This window comes from Chrysemys picta, chromosome 4, assembly GCF_011386835.1.
Source record: "Chrysemys picta bellii isolate R12L10 chromosome 4, ASM1138683v2, whole genome shotgun sequence".
Lineage (NCBI taxonomy): Eukaryota > Metazoa > Chordata > Testudines > Emydidae > Chrysemys > Chrysemys picta.
In genome coordinates this window covers 5654922-5678847 of record NC_088794.1, presented here as the reverse complement: position 1 = coordinate 5678847, position 23926 = coordinate 5654922, and the positions used below count along the sequence as shown (strand labels likewise).

The 23926-nt window shown below is 45.8% G+C and overlaps 1 protein-coding gene and 1 pseudogene across 4 annotated transcripts in view; both read left to right on the top strand.

Moving 5' to 3' along the window:
- The first annotated feature begins 8 nt into the window (after window positions 1-8).
- Window positions 9-15069, top strand: LOC135982794 (olfactory receptor-like protein COR4; annotated as a pseudogene).
- A 2360-nt stretch (window positions 15070-17429) lies between these two features.
- LOC135982857 (tripartite motif-containing protein 10-like) overlaps window positions 17430-23926 on the top strand; it is a 42117-nt gene continuing 35620 nt past the window's right edge. For 2 of the 4 annotated variants that reach the window (XM_065591235.1, XM_065591236.1), the window contains exons 1-3: window positions 17430-17793; window positions 20327-20633; window positions 22085-22150. In XM_065591235.1, the coding sequence (XP_065447307.1) occupies window positions 17779-17793; window positions 20327-20633; window positions 22085-22150 (388 nt within the window). In that variant the 5' untranslated portion in view covers window positions 17430-17778. Of the gene's footprint in view, window positions 17794-20268; window positions 20634-22084; window positions 22151-23926 lie in introns of those variants that run through there. The other 2 variants (XM_065591238.1, XM_065591237.1) reach the window with 2 other exon arrangements.

The following is a 23926-nucleotide window of genomic DNA, read 5'->3' as shown; positions in this document are numbered from 1 at the left end:
ACCGTTATGTAGCCATCTGCAACCCGCTGCTGTATATGGTCATCATGTCCCCAAAGCACTGCCTACGGCTGGTGGCTGGTTCATATCTATGGGCCTTCCTGAACTCTGTGATACACACCAGCGGTTTGCTAAGATTATCCTATTGTGACTCCAATATCCTGAATCATTTTTTCTGTGATATCAACCCACTTCTAAAGCTCTCCTCTTCCGGCACCTCCATCAATCAGCTACTCGTTTTCCTCTTTGGCAGTCTGATTGAGGTGATCAGCATTGTGACCATCTTCATCTCATACATCTTAATTATTGTGACTGTGCTGCGGATCCGCTCCACCGAGGGCAGGCGCAAAGCCTTCTACACCTGCACTTCCCACCTGACGGCTGTCTCCATGTTCCATGGGACAATTCTCTTCATGTATTTCTGACCCAGCGCCAGCTACTCGCTGGACACAGACAAAATGGCCTCCGTGTTCTACACGGTGGTGATCCCCATGCTGAACCCCCTCATCTACAGTCTGAGGAACAAGGATGTGAAGGACGCCCTGAGGAGATCAATAGAGACAAAATTGAGGGCCCATTTTCCCCCAAAGGGTGCCATAATAGGACAACCCAATCCTTCAATGGCTTCTCTGCACACATAGGGCTTGTCTGCACTACGGGGTGGAGCAATGCTGAAGCGATAAATCCACCAGGGGACAATTTAGCAGGTCTAATGAAGACGCACTGGATCGACAGACTGTCACTCTGGCTTTGACTCCGGTACTCCACCAGAATGAGATGAGTAAGGGGAGTCTATGGAAGAGTTTCTTCTGTCGACCCAGCGCAGTGTGAACCCTGTGGTAAGTAGATCTAAGCCATGTCAACTTGGGTTACGCTACTAACGTAACTCAAATTGTGTAGCTTAGATCAACCAGTCCCCGTAGCGTAGACCTGCCCATTGGCTCTGATTCAGAAAGTCCTTAAGCACATGTTTAGGTTTGTCTCCCTTTGACTTCAGTGGGGCTTAAGCACATGTTTAAAGTTAAACAGGTATTTAGGTGCTGCTTTGAAGAGAGATGCGTTCCTGACTAGAGGCCGTATGTGCATAAAAAAGCCATGTCGGTTATTAAATGATGGTTTGCTCCCCTGTGCCTATAATAAAATACTTTGAAATTGATTTTTCAGTGTAAGATGTAAGAGGGTGATTTAAATATTGTTTAGAGTTACTGAATAAAAGGAAAAAGTTCGCACTGCAACAATGGATTCATGAGCAATGACCAGGACGGGTTTTAATGTCCAAAAACGTTGACAGATATTTGTTCAATTAAATCTTGTGATTTTGCTTCAATCAGATCCACAGCCCAACTCCTCTGTTTTTTGGGAGACATTTGTGTGCGTGAAATGATATTCAACCTGTGTTTGTTGGAAGGGAGAATGTCGTGAATGCTCAGTGGGGTCTGATATTTCTTGAGTACTCACATCAAGAGTCCCACACACAACTCTTTGTGAATTTAGGAGTCACACAATTAAAGACAAGGTAATTTAGCTGACCAAACATATACAGACACATTTTCAAGGATAGTCGTTGATTGTGAATGCCACGGTTATTGGGATCTCAACGTAAAATACCTTGGACCTTATTTTCCTAAGTGCTGAGTACTTACAGCTCCCGTTCACCTCAGCTGGAGTGGTGGAGTTTCTGGAAATCAGGACCGAGGGGACTGAAGTTGGGCACCCATAAACAGAGGCTACCAAAATCACTGGCCATTGCTGAAACTTTTGGGCATGGCAAATTACAACAGTGAATACCAAAAGCACCACACACCTTACAGTATGTCCACGCTGCAATGTAAGCCCAGGGTTCAAACTCATGATCAAGTCAAGCTCTCTTCTATCTACACACAAATTGCACTAACCAAGGGCTCAAACCCACGGTCTGAGGACCCCACAGTGATAGAAGGTCTGAGCCTGAGTCAAGCTGAGACCCAGGTTTCAAGCTCTTTATTGGTTTGCAGTGTAGACAGAGCCACACTGGACTCATGCTTTGGGACTCAGCCAAAAGTATCCCACAGGCTGAGTTTTTTTGTCCTCTGGATGATCAATTGTTTCCACACTGCACCACGAACAAAGAGATAGAGTGCCCACATTTGAGGAGTGTGCTAGGAAGTCTGGGATATGGGGGTTGGATTGGGGCCTCCTTAATGCCATGTGGATGCTGGAGCCCCTACCCTGGGGTTACAAATGAGTGTAGAGTCTCAAACCCTATGTTAACAAACCCAGGGTCTGCTAATGCAAGTTCTACTTGCCCAGGGATTACATTGCAGTTATAGACATGTTCTCAGAGAGTTAGTGAGTCACTGTGGTGTAGGTGTGCAAGCATTCTTTGGCACAATGCGGCTCTGGTCTCAATTTGCACCTCCAGTCGCTACTGTAAAAGTAATAATTATATTGAGCTATGAGCAAGTTTCAACCACATGCCAGGCTCCTTCTAGGATCCTTTGATTTTATGCGTATGACCTAGCAGAGCTCCCTCAGGAATGGAGAGATTGAAGTGGTCTGAGGAATCACAGCCTAACCCCTAGGCCCGCTGCCTTTCAGACCCATGACGCCCAGTCAAACATTTCCCCTCTTTTCCATGCAATTTGCTCCCTTCTGCTTCCTGCTGCTGCCACCCCCTTTCTGCCCTCACCCAACCACAGCGGAGTTTTTATCTCGCTCCCCTTCCCAGAACACAGCTCAGACCCAGGGCAGGGGGAAAAGCAATTCTAAAGCTGGGGGGCCTGCTGCGTGGCCTACAGAAGCAGCGGTATCCTAGAGCTGAGAACTGTGCAGGCACACGAAGGGGGCAAAAAACAGAGCCACATCCAGATATCTGCATCAGCCATCTTAAAAGAAAGCATCACCCAGCCCATCACCTAAGAACATAAGACTGGTCATAGTGGGTCAGACCAATGGTCCATCTAGCCCAGTGTCCTGTCTCCCACCATGGCCAATGCCAGGTGCCTCAGAGAGAATGAACAGAACAGGGCAATTATCAAGTGTTCCACCCCCTGTCATCCACTCCCAGCTCCTGGCAGTCAGCAGTTTAGGGACACTCATAACATGGGGTTGCTTCCCTGACCATCTTGGATAATAGCCATTGAGGGACCGATCATCCAGGAACTTATGAAATTATTTTTTGAACCCAGTTATACTTTTGACCTTCACAACGTCTCCCTGGCAATCACTGTCCTCTGCACAGCTCTACTGCTAACAGTTGAAATTCTTCTTTAGCACAGCAAGTATTGGCTTGTCGTTTAGGAACTGAGTTCCAGACCCGAGGTTGTTGTATAATTTCATTGAAGTCGCTTGAAGTCAATGGAGCTACACGAATGACAGCAAATGAGGATCTGGCCCAGAAAATAATGAGTTCTACTGATACATCTTATTTTTATTAATTAGTTTATCCAAGGGAAGGTCAAGAAGTGACTTAAACATGCTATATACGCGCCTGTGTGGGACGAAGATTTCCAATAGGGTAAAAATCTTTAATTCTGCAGACAGAGGCATAAGATTCAGTGGCTGGAAGCTAAATAAACTCAGTCAAGATGAGGTGCACCTTTTTCTTAGTGAGGATAATTAATTATTGGAACAAATTACCTATTACTATGGTGGATGTTCCATCACGTAACGTCTTAAAATCAAGGCAGTATATCTTCCTAAATCATATTCTATCGCTTGAACGGAATTCGTGGACTCAATGGACAAATTACTGGGTGAGGGTCTTGTGCCTGTGTTATGAAGGAAATTCAACTCTAGATAAAGATATTGGTGCTTTCAGCATGGTTAAGTCACTTTAAAAAATCTAGGTTTCTATGAGTCTCTTTATGTTTTCCCAACACATCTTGATCTCTGACCTATGGACATACGCAACAATAACCCTCTTATCTCTGTTCAGAATATGACATTTATTTCAGCAGCTATTTGCATATTACACAGAAGTGTGGAAGTGGAGCCACTGAGCCAAAGCCTGTGCTTACCAGCGCACACATAAATCTGGAACAACTTCCTAGATTTCACTGGCTTTACCAATGGCATAAAAGCCTGATCCAAAGGTGCTGAACTCCATGACAGCTTTGCCATTGACTCCAGTGGGCTATAGCTCAAGGCATAGAATCTGCTGCACTACTTAACTCTTTCTTGTTGGGAAGAGTCATCTCTCTCTATAGCCCCTCCTATCCTGAGCCGGGAATTGCGTGTCTTGCCAAGATGCTCTGATACAATGCAAGGCTCTCTCTGGACTGGAGTGGCAGTCTCACTGGCTGCAAGAAAAGAGTTCCCAAAGAATGGCAGGTTTGGCAGCAAAAGGGTTAAGGAGCATTAAGTTATCTTCTACACACACAAAAATATACTTCTCTGTTAACCATGCCCATTGCAACTGACTTTCAAGGTATGTCTTCAGATGCTGGCATTTACACATTCCCAATATATCTTATTATCATCATTATGTTTATATCCAAGAGCTTATCTAGTGTTGCAGCAGGTGAACGAATACTTTGACCAATACTGAGAGCAAAAGGCCACACAGAAAGGAAGGGTTGGTGTTCTGAGGACACATACATTGAAAGCTTGTGAGATACTCAATTGTTGCAGTAGCTGGAGCCATATATGTGCTTTAGATACATTGCAAATACCTTACTTATGTTGGTGAATGTTGATACACATGAGCTGTCCAATTCACTACTGCAGGAATGAGAGGTCACCCATCAGTAAGAGTCCGGTGATGTAGAAAATGGTTACCATTATCAACAAGAACATTCTTATAACTGAGCCATCGGGAGGCCTTTGGTGTGGTGTGTATATGTCCTTTCTAGCAGGTACCACACCTGATATTCACATCGCAGGGCATTTTTGCATGAAAAGGAGATAGAAGGGAGGAGAGTTGAATTAATAAGAAATTTGTTTCCTATGAATTCTTAATGGCCTGCCCCTTCCTTTCCTCCTCTGTGGCAAATATCCTAAACTCTGGATTGAGACATGAAGGATTCCATAGGCCAGATGCTTTGAAAATGATATACTCTCTGATTCAGAAACAACCATTAAAAGGAAGAGAGACAAGCTATGGAATAGAGCTGTGGAAAGAAGTGAAAGCATTTGAAGAAAATCAGGGCCCAATTATGACATTTCTGCTCAGATTGAATAGACCTTAGTCCCACTGAAATCACTGGGGGCACTCACAGAGTAAGGTGATGTTCGGCATGAATACAGACAGCAGAAAGCGGTATCACTGGGAGCCAAGCGGAGGCATTTACGTATTCCCAATTGAGTTGTGGATTGATAAAGGATATGAGAGAGGGAATGAAAAGATCAGCAGGCATGGGGCGGAGGGAGAGGGGCTGCTGTAATAAACAGGGTCTAGCACGCCTACCACTCATCTGAGCTCAATTTGTTGGGAAGTGGGTAAAAGGTCATAAAATATTACACTAGCCTGCACCAATGAATGTAGATCAAAAGTTTAGGAAGCGCAGAGAGGCCGGTTACATATAAGCTCACACCTCTCGCTAGGGTCCAACCAGCAACGACTCTCCAAAAGAAGCAGCAACTTCATTGGCATTGCCAGAGTCATGGCCCTGGAGAAGAGGAGAAGATAGGGAACTGCTGTGGAAGAACTTTAGTGGCACTTGCCCTAAGCTAGTCCCATGATAAGGAAAGATTCAGAGGAGGCAGTTCCCCCTCCTTCTGTGACCACTGCCATCCTGATGCATTGGGATAGAGGACAGAGCTGCCTTGTACAGCGTGCGCTCCCTTGATGGCTGCAAACTCTCCTCCACTTTTGGAGGGGCAAGAATGCACCCCGGGGTTGCTCCAACGCATGGATTTATGCCACCATGTTCATCAGCACTGGCAGAACCCCAGTGCCACTGGAAAGCACAATCAATAGGAGTGGGGAATAAATCCCAGATCTCAAAGCCCACCAATCACAGTCAGTCTCCAGGCTCCTTCCAACTTCAGATTAACATCCCTCTTTCCCTTTAATCTGGGTCCAGTTCTTATATGCAGTTCAGGTTTGTGCTGCCTGGACTTATCCGCCAGTGCAGGTTCCCTTTGGGCTCGCTGTGCCACTGCAGTGGTAACACCTGACCTGACTAGCAGGCTGTGCAGTCCTTTCCCAAATGGCTGTCCCATCTGCCAATCAGAAGAGAGGCGGGAGCAGGGAGTTAGGGGTGGGTGTGACGGTGCACCCCATAGGGCTTTATGGAAATATGCTTATGAATGTATATATGACACAACTGAAATATATTTTATGCTACATATGCCATGTAACATATCTCTGTAAAGGTTATGATCTACTGAATCTATTTATCCTATTTGTATGCATCTATCATTTTGGTATTCGAAGTTATGAATATTGGCTGTGTACTTGCTTGATTTTTAAGTAGCCTTAGTAAAGCATCTGGTCAGCTTCTTGAGAAAGGAATGTGCAAATTAAGTGCCCAATCAAGAAACACTTAACGAACAATGGATCTTGGAAGGCTCCAATCCACATAAGAAGTCTTCCTGGAGACATTCAAGATAGCATCCGAAGAAGTGGGCTGTAGTCCACGAAAGCTTATGCTCTAATAAATTTGTTAGTCTCTAAGGTGCCACAAGTACTCCTGTTCTTTTTGCGGATACAGACTAACACGGCTGCTACTCTGAAACCTGTCAAGATAGCATGTGGGCAATGGCTGCTGCCGGTAAAAACTGAGTCATGCATGGACATGTGATTTACCCATGTGACTCCAAATCTCCATCTTGGAGCTGGACTTTGCATAGGAGAGAGGAGGGGGTCTCCACCCACATGAGAAAGTCTATTTAAACACGTGGGAGACTCCTCCATTTTGCCTTCAGCTGGCTCAGCCTCACAACCCCCAAGGATATCTGAGAGAAACTGGAACAAAGGACAGTAACTACAGGGGCTGTGAGTGATTGCTGGACCCAGACTAGAAGGACACTAGTATGTAAAAGGAAGTTTACTGGAACACCTCTGAGGGTGAGGTTTTATCTGTATTCAGTTTTCTTACTGTATTAGGTTTAGACTTGCGTGTTTTATTTTATTTTGCTTGGTAATTCACTTTGTTCTGTCTTTTACTACTTGGAACCACTTAAATCTTACTTTCTGTATTTAATAAATTCACTTTTTTACTTATTAATTAACCTGGAGTATGTATTAATACCAGGGGTGGGGGGGACATCTGTGCATATCTTTCTATCAGTGTTATAGAGGGTGAACAATTTATGAGTTTACCCTGTATAAGCTTTATACAAGGTAAAAACAGATTTATTTGGGGTTCGGACCCCATTGGGAGTTGGGCATCTGAGTGTTAAAGGCAGAAACAATTCTTAAGCTGCTTTCAGTTTAAGCCTACAGCTGTTAGGGGACGTGGTTAAGACCGGGTCTGGGTTTGCAGCAGGCTAGCGGGTCTGGCTCAAACCAGGCAGGGCACTGAAGTCCCAAGCTGCCAGGGCAAGAAATCAGGGGCAGAAGTAGTCTTGGCACATCAGTTGGCAGCCCCAAGGGGGTTTCTGTGATCCAATCCATCAAAATGACAACTATCCATTTATTCCTACTCTTTGCTTTCTGTCTCTTGACCAGTTTTACAGGCACTAATCCACTCAAACCTGCCACCTTAACGTCACTTTCACAACGTTTTTGTGTTTTGGTCATTTTGTTTTGGAAATAGAGTTCCTACAAACCCATGTATTGGGGAGAGGAGCTCAGGTGGCAGCCTGCTGCTTCATCCCTCCCCAGGCTGCAGGGACACATGGAGAGCGCCTCTACAGTGGGAGTGCTGCCTCTTCACTTCTGAGCATCCCCACCAGAGATGTCCCAGAAAAAGGTGGGGGTGCTTGACTCCGCATGCCCCGCCCATACATTGTCTCTGCTCACACCATCCACTGAAAAGCGCCTGGCAGTCTGGATTTGGCCTGGAGATAAAAAACAGATATGTTAGCCCCAGGCTGAACAGATCCCTGTTGCCATGGCAACCAAATGGCCGTTACTTCAGGCTAAGTAAGACACCTGAGGTCAATTAAAAACCTTCTAGAAATCAGTTAAGGAAGGTAGGTTGATTGAGACAGCTCAAGCCAATCAAGGGCTGGCTGGAACCAATTAAAAAAAAAAGCCTCCCAGTCAGTCAGTTGCACACGTCAGGAGCTGTGTGAGGAGGACGCGCTGTGGGAGAACTGAACAAGTACGGACACCATTGGGAACCAGGGGAGAACCCTGCTGGTACAGCGGCAAAGGGCAGGGAGAGGTAATCCCTCTGCAATTCTCCCCCGCTAGGGGTAGAAAGACCAACCTGCAGGGTCTAGCTTGTTGCCTTCATGCCCAAAGAGGCCACTAGAGACTAAGAGATTTACCCCCCTCCTTTAGCCGATGATGAGAGTGGCTAAATCAGACCACAGTATGTCCCTGAAGTAAGGGGACTAGACTGAGAACTGTAGTGAGCCACTGAGGTGAACACAGAGAACCGGAAGTTACCAGTCCCCTAATAAGTGCTAATTTATGAGAGGGTGCACGTGTATATCACATCACAAAATAACTAAGTTAGAAGAATGTCAAAAGTTAAATGTGGGCTGATCTACATAAAGAATAACAGCCAGCTTCTTCTGCCAGTTACTCATATAGCGCAAGTGGGAGAGGGGGCGTGTGCTACGGACCCAAAGATCCTAGATTTAAACTCTGACCATGACCAGGCAGGAAAAAATATAATATGTGCTCATGTAATCCCACTGTAACTGGCCCCACGGTGCTGAAATGAGGGTGCATGTTACACTCCCCAGGATCAGGCTTTGCTGCCTTCCAGGAGAAATTCATTCCTTGAGTTCTGACCTGTCCTTATGGAGTTTCCTGCAGGGGGGGTCTCCACCACTCTTGAGCTGCAGGAAGGGCACTCAGCATGGGCCCACTCTTCCCAAAGACCCTGCTGTGTGAGCTCTATTGGATCCCCCACCCTGTGTTTTAAAAAGAGGAGATCCTATAGCTCACCTTCAATTGATTAACCAAAATAAAGCGGGAAAACAAACAAACAAACAATGACTCAAACAACATCTCAAACTACCACTAAATTTGCTATTTCACAATATAAAACCATGTCTAGAACTATGTTTATTCCAGCGTCCTCCTATAAGAACAATTGTAATAGTGACATTTCCTAAGTTTTGGGTTTAACTTTTGACATTCTTCTAACATAGTTATTTTGTGATGTAATATACAGGTGCGCCCTCTCATAAATTAGCACTTTTTAGGGGACTGGATGTTTCACCACATTGCTAATGGGCTGCAGAGCCTTTCACTGCGAGGTGACGGGGTGAATACAGCCCAGCCCAGTAGGGACTGAACGTTGATCCCTGCTAATGGATGTTTAGTGGCATCCAGGAGTTTGGTGCATCTCAGTTCCAGCTCCCACATTCCAAACTCACCACCACGCTGTGCACTCATGGAAGGCTTGGCAGAGAGTCCAAGACCTGCCTGGGCCATGGCTACTGAACTGCCTCCTGTTGCCCCAGAGAGTGAGAAGCCAGATCACACGCTCAAAGAGCCTAGGTGCTCACCTGCTTGTGCACACCAAGTGATGAGCACTGTATAAATAGCACAGATTAAGTGATGTGCTAAAGCTAGAACCTCAATGTACTTCAGTGGGAGCTTTGTGCATGGAGCAGCTGCAGAATTAGAGCCACAGAATTCGCTCCAGGACTAAGAGGGGTTGTTGTCTGCAGATCTGAAATGAAGACGTGCAGCAAACCTGTCGAGTAAGAAGGGTCATTTGTACACAGTCACTTCACTGAGGACTCTACCGCTTTTACCTTACCAGCTTTCAGAAGTTCCAGTTCACTTTTCTGGGATGAAGCAGCTACTGCAACTCTGCTTTGGTTCCTACGAAGGCAGTTGCTGAAGTGAAGAGAGAAGGATGCTGCATGAGCTGACCCCTGGCTAGAAGAGATTGGGGCAAGGCGTGAAACTAAAAGTTGTGAGAAATCACATGACTGGGGAAATGGAAAGGAAAATTCCACTGCAAGCAAGGCCCTCTCCTTCCTGAGTGGAACAGGAGCACTGACTCTCCCAACACCCCTCCAGGAAACTCGGGTGATGAGCTCCAACACATCCTGGAGGTGGTGAACCCAGCTTGGAAGGGGAGATACCACCAGGGGAAGAAACAAACATCCACACGCTAATGCTACACCAACATCCCTTTACGTGGGAACCAATCCCAATGGCCCTTAGTTGGGACAGGGAGAGGAAAGCACCTGACATTGACCTTATCTACAGCGACCCCACAGTGCAGTACACTGCCACCAGTTCCCTCCAGGCTTAGCACCACCTGTCTGAGCAGCACCCATGCATGGAGCATGAGGCACCTTACCCCAAAAAGCCTGTGAGGCAGGCAGGAGCAAAACCTACCCCACAACGAGCTTCCCCAGGGCAGAGGCAATCCTGTCTGCCTGTGCCTGGGAGGTTCTGCAGGGAATTGGACAATCAAAACAGGTCAACACATGACAGGCCCAAAGGCAGTTGGGGAAGGGAATGTCCTTTGGGGGGGGCTGCTCCCAAGCCTATGGGTGGTGGATGGTGATCAAAGCTAGTGCCCCTCTGCCAGGCATGGCCAGAGTGGGTCCACAAAAGGAGGTGGCGAAGTGAGAGAAGTTAAACCTGCACCATTCAGCCTGGAGGCTCCGTCTTAGACTTCCCTCTCTTGGTGAAGTTGTGGGTGCTTCACACATCAGATCAAGAGCTGTAACTAAGCATTTTAGTGCCCAGGGTAAGGAAACATATTTGCATCCCCTAGATGTGACATGTTTCAAATCCTCCCTTTCTGGGATGTGGAGAAGGGATTTGAACTTGGGTCTTCCTACACCAATGCTCTAACCAGCAGGCTACAGAGTCATTCTGAAACTCTCTTCTGGCTCAACAATTAGCCCTTGTCATTCATAATGGCTCAGACAGGAAGAATGACTCCACAGAGCAGTGATTACTGCTCTCTCGGAGGAGGTCAGAGACCCGATTTGACGAAATTCATTCATCTCCCAGGCATAGCAGCTGACCTGAGTTGGGCATCTGAGTGTTAAAGGCAGAAACAATTCTTAAGCTCTCTTCATGTGTCATTATATAATGCCCGCATCTGTAATTTTCACTCCATGCATCTGAAGATGTTTTTTTTTTTACCCATGAAAGCTTATGCCCAAATAAATCTGTTAGTCTTTAAGGTGCCACCAGACTCCTTCTCGTTTTTGAGGATGGGGTTCTGTATCCTGGGAAGCAGTGTCTTTGAAAATGATTTGGTGGTCATGGTGGATAATCAGCTGAACTTGAGCTCCCAATGTGATGTTGTGGTCAAAAGGGCTAAAGTGATCCTGGGATGCGTAAACAGGCGAATATTGAGTAGGAGTACAGAGATTATTTTACCTCTGTATTTGGCCCTGGTGCAACTGCTACTGAAATCCTGTGTCCAGTCTGGTGCCCACAATTCAAGAATGATGTTGATAAATTGGAGAGGTTTCAGAGAAGAATCAGAAGAATGATTAAAGGATTAGAAAACCTGCCTTATAGTGAGACATTCAAGGAGCTCAATCTATTTAGCATAACAAAGAGAAGGTTAAGGGGTGGCTGGATTACAGTTTTAAGTACCTAAATGGGGAACACATATTTAATAATGGGAACTTCACTTTATCAGAGAAAAGTATAAACATGATCCAATGGCTGGAAGTTGAAGCTAGACAAATTCTGAATGGAAATAAAGTGTAATTTTTTTAACAGTGAGAGTAATTAACCATTGGAACAATTTACCAAGTTTCATGGTGGATTCTCCATTGCTGACAGTTTTTAAATCAAGTTTGGATGCTTAATTCTGGGGACATTCTCTGGCACGTGTTACACAGAAGAACGGATTAGATGATCACAATGGTCCCTTCTGGCCTTGGAATCTATGAATCTATGAGTTAAAACTCCTTGTGGCAAAGCTCTTGGGTTCAGTGGAACACACAATCCTTCACATCCTGCCAAGGTGCAGTTCCAGGAAAGGCACATTTGTACTGGAGATTAATAAAAATGTTTATCTGACTGAGCAACTTAGTATGGTAGAGCAGTAGTGATGTCTCAGTTAAAGTTTCCACTAAAATGGGCTTCAACTTGGTGATTTTTGTGTTTGTTAAAGAAAAATTATGTATTCATTCCCACTTTTTCAGGATAAAATTTCTGAGTGAAGCTTGAGTTTTCTTTGGATTTTTAAGTAAATCTATTAAGTAGTTTGCAAGATCTAAGATAAAAACTGGCTTAAAAAAAACAACAACAACCAAGGAGCTGATGAAAAAGATTATCTCTAAAAAGAGACTCATGGATTTGCATACTCCTATGTCTAAAAAATGCAGAGTGTTTAAAATCAGAAATGTATACATAGTGAGCATTTTGGGGGTCTCACTGGTGCTATGTAATTATTTTGTTAAAATATTGGCATTATTTATCCTAAATTAATCCACATAAACTGATGTAATCCAACAGGGAAAGTGGTTTACATGACTACTTCCATTGGGTCCAGTATGCAGATGCCTTTCTGAACAGTTCAGGAGTGGAATACTATATTGCCTTTTGTCATATGCCCCCCTAATGTTCTCCACATCTGAACCTTGTGGCTTATATGAGGCATGGGGCTAATATGATGCATGGGGAATGGGTTTTGCTAGTCATGGTGCTTTTGTATTGAATTGAAGAAAATCTTCAAACCTAAGCATGAGTGAATTCACAAAACTGTGCAGAAGAGATGGAGGTCAAGAACTGGGGAGGGAGTTTAGTCTGATATGGTAATGGTAGTGGCATCGAATAGGTAGAGGGAGGTGCTGAAAGGTTGGGATCCCTACTGGAGACAGAGTTAAATTTGCAGTTTTCTGAGGTGTATGGGGATTGTGGAAGGGTTAAGATGTGTGTCTCTGGTTGGAGGAAAAGCGGTTGTACAGTGTTCATCTTAACTTTTCAGTTCTTTGCTTTTCAAGTTTTGTGTTAGCTGTGTTTTCTGTAGATCATCCAGTGAGCATGCTCTGATCTCAGCCCCTGCCTCCTCAGGTCGCAGATCCAAGCACTCCACATGTGCTGCCCTGAAAGGGCTAGATGCCATCAGCCCCTCCTCCCCAATTCCTGCTGCTGTCTTCATGGTGCTTCTGGAGAGAAGGGGGCAAGAAATTAATGTGAAACAAAAAGTATTTGTCTAAAAAAAAATAAAGGAGCCGGATCTAATGGGTGGGTTTAGCCACATATGCCTTTCCTTGCCAGTTACCATTGTATTTTCTCCTGTAAGTTATTATTCAGAATTTACAACATGACCTCCGAAATAACAAAAGTTTCTGTTTGGGAATCCCTGTCTTCAGAAAGTCGTTCAGATCAGATGTTCATTTTGTGTTCCAGGGAAGGGGAAAGCTTTTCACAAGCTCCTTTGTAAGCCAAAGCTGAGTGATGTCCTGGAAATCAGCCAAGAAAGTCTAAAGAATGGAATTCCTGAGACATTTGGAGATTTACTCTGGTATTTCCCAAGGAAACTGATGGCTCAGCTTCCCGGGACATACTGGAGACAGCAAAGCCTGTGGAGGTCACCACCGAGCTGATCAACTACTACAGGAAAGCCTATGATCAGAAGATAGTCATGGCGGTGCTGAGAGCCATCAACCTGAGGGATCTGTTGGAAAGACTCATCAATGCAGCAAAGGCTGGTGAGAATCTGCCAATGGAGAGGACAGTGGGCAGTAGCTGGCTAGAAATAATGTATCCATGGTGGGTGTCCTGAGTGTTGGTCGAACTATTGTGTGTTTGAAGGAGGAAGGGAAGGGAAGGTTACTTCACTGACCGAGGTGTTGGCTCTTTCAGTCCTGGCCAAGCTGATCACGACTCTCTTTCATAAGCCAGGAAAATCATGGGTCAGATTCACAAGTCTGGAGTCAAGAATTCTTTCGGGTGCCCAGAACTTCTTGATGAGTGAATGTAGTGAACTCCTGGAATGCAGGCAGGCTGTTGATTGGTGGGTGCTGGTGGAGTGGCTATTTGAGAAAGTTTCCCAAGTGTGTATGGTCTTTTCAGCGCAGTAGGATGACAGCATTTTGCAGTGCTTGGTGCTGGATTCTGTTGCAGGTTGTAGGCCCCTTAGGCCTGATGAAGCAGTTTACCACCCTGGATAGCTTGTTGGGGCAGGATTTGGAAACCTGTCTTGTTACCCGGGGTTCTGTCAACCCAAAGCTCTTGGTAACTTTGACTCTGTGTAAGGTGGTGTCAGGAAATAAACCAGGGGAGACACGGCCGTCCGACCGATAGATGGCCGGCACAAACAGGACAACACAAGAGTGCTTTCACTTAAAGCTAAACTTAGTCTCAACCACTTACACATGTCCGCAACAGGTTTAGTAAAACATCCCCAACCCTTGATAATTACTAAAGCAGAGTGTGGCTCTCCAGTGACACAGCGGCAGGCGTCCGGTGGCCAAATCTTCCGTCTGCCAGTGGGGACTGCAAGAAGTATCCAGAGGGAGAGTCCAAAAAGAGTCCAAAAGAGTCCCCAAACAAGTCCAACTACCTCAAACTTCCCCCCCTTATTTATACATTAGTAATAGAATGACATGTCCCTTAAGGAAAATTTGCTAAGTAAGCAGTTTCAATGGTCAAGCAAGAGGCTCCTTCTGATTATTGATTAGCCAGGTGTGGGTTTTTCCAGAGTTTGCAGCCTTGAGACCCCAATAGACGTTCCTGGGACACATCCTGCTCTTTTAAAATGCAGGTATCAGCAACTTCAACACAATTCTTATCAGGAAGGATGTGGGGTCAAGCTGCCCTTTCTGTGGCACCCCAAACCCCCTCCCCTCCTGCCTTGGTCAAGCTGAGACTGCTGAATAGGCAGCTTTTAACAATAAGCCGTAGTGGTTTCAGGCACTTTACTGAATTGGCAAAATTTCCCCGTACAGTCTGGAGACTGACAGGAAGTTTCTCTTGATCTGTAACTTGGAGGAATTCTTTAATTTCATCCTGTCTGATGAAGCCTTTTTTTCTCCCACTGGTGCTGAATTTCTGTCCCTCTCTCTTCATCTGCAACAGGCTGTTAGAAAACCAAGGAAACCTGTGTGGGTGACGGGGAGGAAGGCGCTTTTACTGGTATAGCTTGTTTTCTTCAGGGACGGGCTATAGTATAGGGTTACCATATTTTGTGCCTCCAAATGGAGGACACTCCACGGCCCCCGGCCCCGCCCCCGACCCTGCCCAACCCCGCCCCTCCCCAAAGTCTCCGCCCCCTCCCCTGCTTCCCGCGAATATTTGATTCGCGGGAAGCCTGAAGCAGGTAAGGGGGGTGTGGGGGGAGGAGGCGCGGCCCAGGCTGGCCCCCCGGCGTTTCCAGCCTGGGTCGGCTCGGGCCCTGGGGTGACGGCCCCCGCCGACCACCCCCGGCCCCCCCAGCACTGCCGGCCCCCGGCGGCCCGGCGCACCCCCCGGCTCCCGGCCCCGCGGGCCCGGCTGACCGGCTCCCCGCGGGCCCGGCTCCCCGCCGGCCCGGCTGACCCGGCTCCCCGCCGGCCCGGCTCCCCGCCGGCCCGGCTGACCGGCTCCCCGCCGGCCCGGCTGACCCGGCTCCCCGCCGGCCCGGCTGACCGGCTGACCGGCTCCCCGCGGGCCCGGCTGACCGGCTCCCCGGCTCCCGGCCTGGCACCGCGCCCCCGGCTCCCCGTCCGGCCCTGCGCCCGGCCCGGCACTGCGCCCCTGGTTCCCGGCCCGGCACCATGCCCCCGGCCCCGCACCGCCGGCCCCGGCCGAGCACCACCGAACCCTCCCGATTTTCCCGGACATGCCCGGCTTTGGGGGATTTCCCCCCGGACGGGGATTTGAGCCCCCAAAAGCCGGACATGTCCAGGAAAATCCGGACGTATGGTAACCCTACTATAGTAGTAACAGCCCAGCTTCATCCGTATAGCTGCATCTGCAATAGGAGCACTTTGTGAGTATACTGTAGCAGTATCGCTGCCTACCGGTAAAGCACTCCTCGGGTAGACATGGCTTCAGAACTGCTAATGGAGACAACAGTCCCTACCATTGAGCTTGACCTCACTATAGATTAGTGCTGAACATGGGCTTCTGAAATGGTTCCTCCCACGTCCAACAGAACAAATTCCCTCTTGTTATTCCCTCAACCCCTTATTGTGAAGGTCTGTTAATTGCTTTCTGTGTAATAACCACTCCCACCTCATCTAAACACTCGGAGCGCGGCTTGTATGCTGGCAAGCTGTTCCTGAGTGGCCCAGGTGGGAGCTACAGCAGCAAAGGATTGTGAGGCACCCAAAGTTACAGGGCAGGAGTGACATGATCCCACACTCTGGATTGCATTCTGGAAGTCACATGGAATAACTTTAAAAAGAGCTCCTTGTGCTGTGTGAATTAGATTCATGTTTGTTGTTACTTTATTTTCCTGTTGAGATTCTGATCCAGTTAACACCATTGTAGTTAAATTAAACAGCATGGTAGGCTGATTAGGAGACACAATGATCTGATTTCACAAATTGTAATGGAGGTTACACATGCAGTGATGTTCTTTCCCTCTTGATCGGGATGCATACAACCAGCAGAGTGATTCGCTCCTTTAACAGGAGAAGAGGGGGCATGTTGACATCCATCACTCAAAATGTACAGTAATACCCATTGGAAGGAATCATTTGAATTATTCCTACACTGGGTTCTAAATTAACAGGAGCTATTCAAGCAACTTTTATGATACAACAGGAGATTTCCAAGTAATGAAATCTTTATTATTGAATCCAGCTCTCTTTACAGCTCTCCAAGGCCAGACAAACAGCCAACTTCACCCCGACTGACCAGTTTCTTACAGGGATTGCAGGAGATGTGGGTTTTGGGGAGGGATCTGAATGAGAAAAGGGGGTAATGGCTTTGCAGACCAGCACAGGAGAAGCATGTCATAAGTAGGGGGTTGAGTGGGGAAAACAGACAACTATGGAGACAAGGCTGGCAATTAAACTGCAGGTGATAAGCACAGCAGTTGAAACAGTTTCACTTTTCACTTCTCCCAGGCAGTCATTTCTCCTTCCAAAACAACGTGAAGATAAGCAAGATTAACGCGCGTGCACAGTTCAAAGTCTGGACTACAGCACAATGTGCAATGCAGCTTCTTTAACGAATTCCCAGTGGCAATGTCACTCCCCCCTCCCTTCTCTTCTGCTAGATTTTATTCTCATAGATCTGCATAAGTATCATCGCTGTGTTTTGCAATTTCCATTCTCTCTCTCCAGTCACACAAGCACAGGTCAGGTAAATTCCAGCAGAACAGAGATGGAATTGGATAAGTACTTGGTGTGGGGGGGTTGCTTTGAGATTTAAGCGAACTGCTCAGGTTTGTGGATATGATAGTGGAGAATGGGGGGGGGGAGGGTTGCTTTGAGTTGTGAGCACATTAGAGAGAGGTGCTAGTTCCCAAGAGAAAACATTTTGGGTTGTTTGTTTGCAGATGCAGATTCCTGATTTTTTCTGCTCCAGGAGTCAGCTCAGGTAATGTCTGAGGAGGAAGTGGACTATCGTCTGCCGGAAACCCTGGAAGATCTGAGGCAGAAGGGGTCTGGGAGTTCAAGTTCACACTGAATACAATCAAGGTAGAAGGTGATTATAACCAGCTTTCTGGGACATATTGGAAACAGCAAAGCCTGTGGATGTCATCAATGGGATGATCAACTACTATAGGAAAGACTATGATCAGAAGATAGTCATGGAGGTGCTGAGAGCCATCAACCTGTGGGATCTGTCGGAGAGACACATCGATGCAGCAAAGGCTGGTAAGAATTTACCAATGGAGAGGATAGTGGGTGTCTTCAGTGTTGGTCGAACTATTCTGTGTTTGAAGGAGGACGGGAAGGTTAATTCTCTGAACGAGGTGTTGGCTATTTCAGACCTGACCAAGCTGATCATGACTCTCTTTCACAAGCCAGCAAGGGCATGGGTCAAATTCACAAGTCTTGAGTCAAGATTTCTTTATGGTGTCCAGAACGTCTTGATGAGTGAATGTAGAGAACTCCAGGAATGCAGTTAGGCTGTTGATTGGTGGGTGCCGGTGAAGTGGGTATTTGAGAAAGCTTCCCAAGTGTGCATGACCTTTTCAGTGCAGTACGATGATAACTTTTTGCAGTGCTTGGTGCTGGATTCTGTTGCAGGTTGTAGGCCATCAGGCCTGATGAAGCAATTTACCACCTTTGATAGCTCCTTGGGGCAGGATTTGGCAACTTCAGTGGAGGCTAAGAAGTTTCACTTGGCCTGTAATACAGCCTCAGCTAACGCTTGGAGGAATTCGTTGTGTTTCATCCTTTCTGACTCAACCTTTGTTTTCTGCCATCGCTGCTTGAATTTCTGCCCCTCTCCCTTCATCTGACACAGCCTGTCAGAAAACCAAGCAGATCTGTGTGTGCGATGAGGAGGAAGGCATTTTTACTGGTATAGCTTTTTTTTTTCGGGGATGGTGGTGGAATAAGCTATAGTAACAGCCCACATTTGTCAATATGGTGGTATCTCTAATAGGAGCACTTTGTGGGCATATTATACCAGTAAAGCATTTCTAGTGTACACGTGGCTTCAGAACGGCTAACGGAGACAACAATCCCTAGATCTTGACCTCACTATAGATTAGTGCTGAGCATGAGAGTCTGAAATGGTTCCTCCCACTTCTAACAGAAAAAATGTCCCCTTGTTATTCCCCCAGCACCTTACTGTGAAGATCTGTTAATTCCTTTCCGTGTAATAACCACTCCCACCTCATCTGCAATAAATCACTTTCCTGCCTCTAGACTTTCTTGCATGTTCAACTCAACAATTGAACCATAAACCATCTGTTCTTTCCTGTATCATGGCTCAACCCCCTCTCCCAGCACATACATTTTGTGGCTTTGGATTTAAACACTAACTTCCTCGTCCTGTAGCCTGACCCGAAGTTGGGTATATATAAATGTAACTTGACGATAAACAAGTTCTTGTCCCAAGATCAGGCCCAGTAATTATCATATAATTTGGGAACCCCAAGGTGCACAGGTGCAACACTCACACTATAGGAACTCTTTATATATATATTTACAAATATATACTTTATTAATAATTTTGCAAAGTTATACACATACAAACTCAACAAAGCAGATAGAGATAATACAGAAAGTACATTTGGAAAGCCATACTTACCCCCTGGAATGTTAACCATTATCTTTCTCATCAATGTCATCATCCTCATCTTGCCCTCCCAAGGTCTACATCTCTCCAGCCTCTCTGCTGCCCGTGCTATGTTACTTTTATAGTAGGTTACGCTGACACTGCCATTTCCATTGCATATTCAATAGAGGTCCTTATTTGTATTTCCTCCCCTTAAGGTGTTCGTTTTCTATAGGTTAGTATATGTATGATGTTATCCTATTAGCATACACGTCAATTTACTGTCATAGCAGCTTTGCGGTCAGAGGTTCTGTCTGAAACTTTCTGGATGCTGATGTCAGCTATGTTCTGTGCTGGGGTCAGCTGTGTTCTGTGGGTGGCTAATGTCAGTATTCTGAACAAAATTCCCCCTCTTGCATGCTACTTTCAGCTCCCTATAACTTATGAGTTACTTAAGTTTATCTGTACCAAAGGTTATAGGCCTCAAGCGTCACACTATCTACGAAAGCCAAATCTTACAGGATAAAAGCCTATAGGTTCCTTGCATTACTACTAAATATAATAAAGCAGAATAACAAAGCAATGAACATAATACAGGTAATCTGGCCCCTCTGGGCTACAGGCCCACGCTCTGCCCCAGTACACACACTGCAGTGATGGTTAACGCTCCTTTGCCCCTTCTGTGAGACCACATACAAAATGTTGGGGGAGTTACACATGGTGTGATGCTCTTCCCACCCTGGATGCTATTCATACACCCAGCAGAGTGATGTGCCATTAATGGAAGGGGCAAACTAGGGGAAATTGGAGAGCAGGATGTACAAATTTTACTATCACAATCATTCCCTTTTCTGTTAGAAAGAAATGCTGGATGGCGCCACTATTGTTCCTGTTCTTTTCTTCTGTGTTCTTCTCACCTGATAGATTTTGTTCCAATGGCCTGACCTAGTTTTGTCTTGGTTTCAGGAAGGACCAGTGTAGTGTTTTGTGGGCGGGTTTCCATTTGGGATTGAAAGCGAATGTGCAGCAACTCTTGTTTGCATGACTGGAGGGAGCGCTAGGCAAGAAGGGAGGGGGTTGATGTGAGGTGAGTGCTTTAGTGCTTTAGTTTCAGTTTTGCTCTGACTATTCCTCTTTTTTTCTGTGAACCATTTCCTGGTTTTGTCTCTCCTCTCGCAGGCTGCTCAGAGAGCTGAGGAAGGAGATGCCATGGAGAAAGCAGTGAGCGATTGCTTACATGACATTCTTGAAGAGCTGACAAAGGATGAGCTCAAGAAATTCAAGTTGAAACTGAACAAATTTAAGCTGAAGAGGGACTATGACAATATCCCCATGGGTAAATTAGAGGACGCATCACCTGTGGACATGACTCAATCCCTGCTCAGCTACTATGGAGAGGACTATGGGGCGGAAGTGACAGTGGATGTGCTGAAATCTATAAACAGGAGAGATCTGGCTGAGAAACTCTCTGAGACACTGAGACCTGGTAAGAAATAACCTAGGGAGAGCTCTGCCCTGCACAGTGTGTGCGTGTGGGGGGAGGGGGGAAGGAATTGTATCTCCTTCTCTGCAGCTTTGATTTTCAGCATTTGCTCTTTTTTTAAATAATATTTATGGACATAAATAACTATTTGCTTTGTGCTGAGGTGATGGCCGCCATCTTGGCTAACATACTGGGGACTGACCCATGGACCTCAAGTGCTAAAAGCACGAACTGCCAAAGCTTCATAAAATGGGGCTGTAACAGACTTGTCTGAGAGATCAGGCAGAGAGGAGAGACGTGTAACACACATTCACTAGTGAGTTACACTGACACTGTGCTCAGCCCTCTATACTGCACAGAGAGGCAGGGATGGTCCTACCCCAAAAAGTTTGAGGGAGAACATTTCCCAGCCAAAGCAGGAGCATTATTAGAAATGACAGAAGAAAACAGAAATCTCCCAGATTTTAACCTGTCAATCTTTAATTCAGCTTTTTGTGCTATTCAGAGCCAGTTTCACTCACCATTTTCTGACTCCACTTCCAGGCTCCAATTATGCCTCCAAAGATTTGCAGGTGCTTAACTTTACACACAATGATTCCGGCTCAGAACTGAACTAGTGGTGTAAACTCTTGTAATTGTACCATTAGTCGTACAATATTTTGTGTTTTATGTAAAGCCCCTGCTTCTTGCGTCATGTGATTATATAACTCAATTTTGTTTAAAATAAAAAGTACAATTCTAGTTCTCGTGACTGCAAAGAAAAACTACAAAGTATAAACAATAAATGCTCAAAAAGGCCAATAATTTTTTTTTTAATCTTATGTTTTAAGACAGACAATCATGATTTTTGAGGGACCTGACTCAATTTGTGAATGCTTTGGTTTGGCAACATTGCAGTGCTTAAGCACATGCTTAACTTTAAGGACATACTGATATCCAATTGACTTCAGCAGCATTACTTACAGCAGGGGTTCTCAACCTTGGGCCACGGCTTGTTCAGGGTAAGCCCCTGGCGGGCCGCGAGATGCTTTACCTGAGTGTCCGGAGGTACCACTGCTCACAGCTCCCGGGCCAATGGCAGCTGCGGAAAGTTGCTGTGCCCATAATTCTGATCTACGATGCAGTGGGGCTCCTGGAGCAAGATTTATCTTTGATCCTGGGAAATTCCACTGTGGGGACAGTGTTGAGTAGAACAACAACAATAATAATTAATAATAGTATTTCTTTATTTGGATTGGGTCCTGTGAGGTTAGGAGTTCAGAATTCTACTCCCAGCAACTCTATAGCACTTGTTAAATTATTATTTTAAAGAGGCACCAGACTAACCTTTCCTCATTCCCACTTTGTTCCTATTCACTTGCATTGGAAGGAGAATCAATAGGTCTCTATCAACTCAGAAAGTAAATTGAATTAAATGCATTCCAATAATCTCTTTCATTTGCTTCTCTTGTTAGATGGTTTAACTCCAGTCCCAGAACCTCAGCAATCCCCAAAGCCAGGGGACAAAGACCGTCCCAAAGGTATTTTCCTCTTACATCCCTTTGGTTTTACCTTTACTTAGCACTTCTAGTTAAAAAAAAAAATGCAACACTGGTAGGTTTTAAATCCTGAACCAGACCATGGAGTAGCTGTTCTAGAAACTCTGACGCTTCTCAGGGGTACCAGGGCTGTGAGGCACCTTGTTACCACCTGCCCTTAGTGTGAGGAAGCCTTGTCTGTGCCTGCCAGAGGCCAGCTGGGCTGTCCCTTTGCAGGTTAGCAATAGGCACACGCCAACCCCTGAGGCTTCTGAGTGTCCATCTCTAGTGTCCAGCTCCTGATCCACTGGACACTCACAGTATTCCCAGATCCTCTGTCCCCCAAAGGCACAGAACACCACCGCTTACAAGTTACGCTATAGAACATAGCTCCACTTAACACACAGCACTTAGATTGGTTTACAGAGAAAGCAAGTACAAGTTTATTTAACAAAGAACAGAGATTCAAATGGTTGCAAAGAGAAACATTGGAAACAAAGGTTTATCTATAAAATAAGATAGCAACTCGCTTAACCCGAACTTAACTATCAAGACAATTATGTCATAAGAGCAAAACCTCACTCAAAATCCCTCCAGCATATTACAGCCAGCTGAGATCTTTCATTCATGAAGCAAGTCCATGGTCAGTTTACTTCATACGTGAAAGATATTTTGTCTCTCTTGGCATTCTCCTGACATACCAAACTAATTCTTTAACCTTAGATATAAACCAGACACCATCTTGCTGTCCACTCCTTCCTGTAGATTTTGTGATCTCTTCCTGACTTTGCAAAGTTGGTAATGCCATATGCAAATAGACTTCCATTGTAAGACACACACAATGGTCAGCTAGGAAGGTAAGTGTCTCCTATCCCTTGTCTGAACAGAACCTGTTTATCACTTTCTGGTGACCTGGCTTACATACCTTCAAGAACTCAGTTTTGGGGATACATATGTAGGCACCCTTTACTAGATCAGCCTCTGAACTTAATTGGGAGTGGTCCAGTTGGGAAGATCCTGAGTGCTGCAATCCAGCCTTGGAGATTACACCTCCCATGATGCCTTGGGAAAGAGGCAGAGAGACTTCTAGGGATCAATGCAGGGAGAACATGGGGTGGGCTCCATTTTGGAGAGGAGCTGAGCTTGCTTTATGGAGCTCTGTCCAAACCAGGAGCTGCTGCTAAACTGGTGCTAGAAAGCCAGAAGCTGCTGCTGAGGGTCTGCTGGGGCTTTGATCAAGCAGGAATCTTCCCTGGAGCTACTGAAAATAGCCAAGTCATTTACAAATGCTCTAGCAAGTGTTTGTAACCCATTTAACACCTTGTGACCCAGTTCAGTGATCTCATGAGTTGGTAAGCGTGTCAACTCTGGTTTGCTGGAAAACATCTGCTTGTAACTTTGCAGCACTGATAATATTTTTCCCTTTTAACTGGTGATAACTTGATGTAGATCTCAATGTTTTCCAGAGTGTAATTATCTTGGCATTCAGCCATGAAAGCAGTGAGGTGGCATTCCTCAGTTTCCCCTTCCACACAGCAGACCAGGTTTATTATGGGGCTACTATAAGGGCTACTATAAGGTGGGTGCATAACTGGCTGGATAAACATCTTCAGAGAGTAGTTCACAATCATGCTGGAAGGGCATAGCAAGTGGGGTTCTGCAGGGGTCTGTTTTGGGACTGGTTCTGGTCAATATCTTAATCAATGAATTAGATAGAGAGTACGATTATTAAGTTTGCAGATAATACCAAGCTGGGAGAGGTTGCAAGTGCTTTGGAGA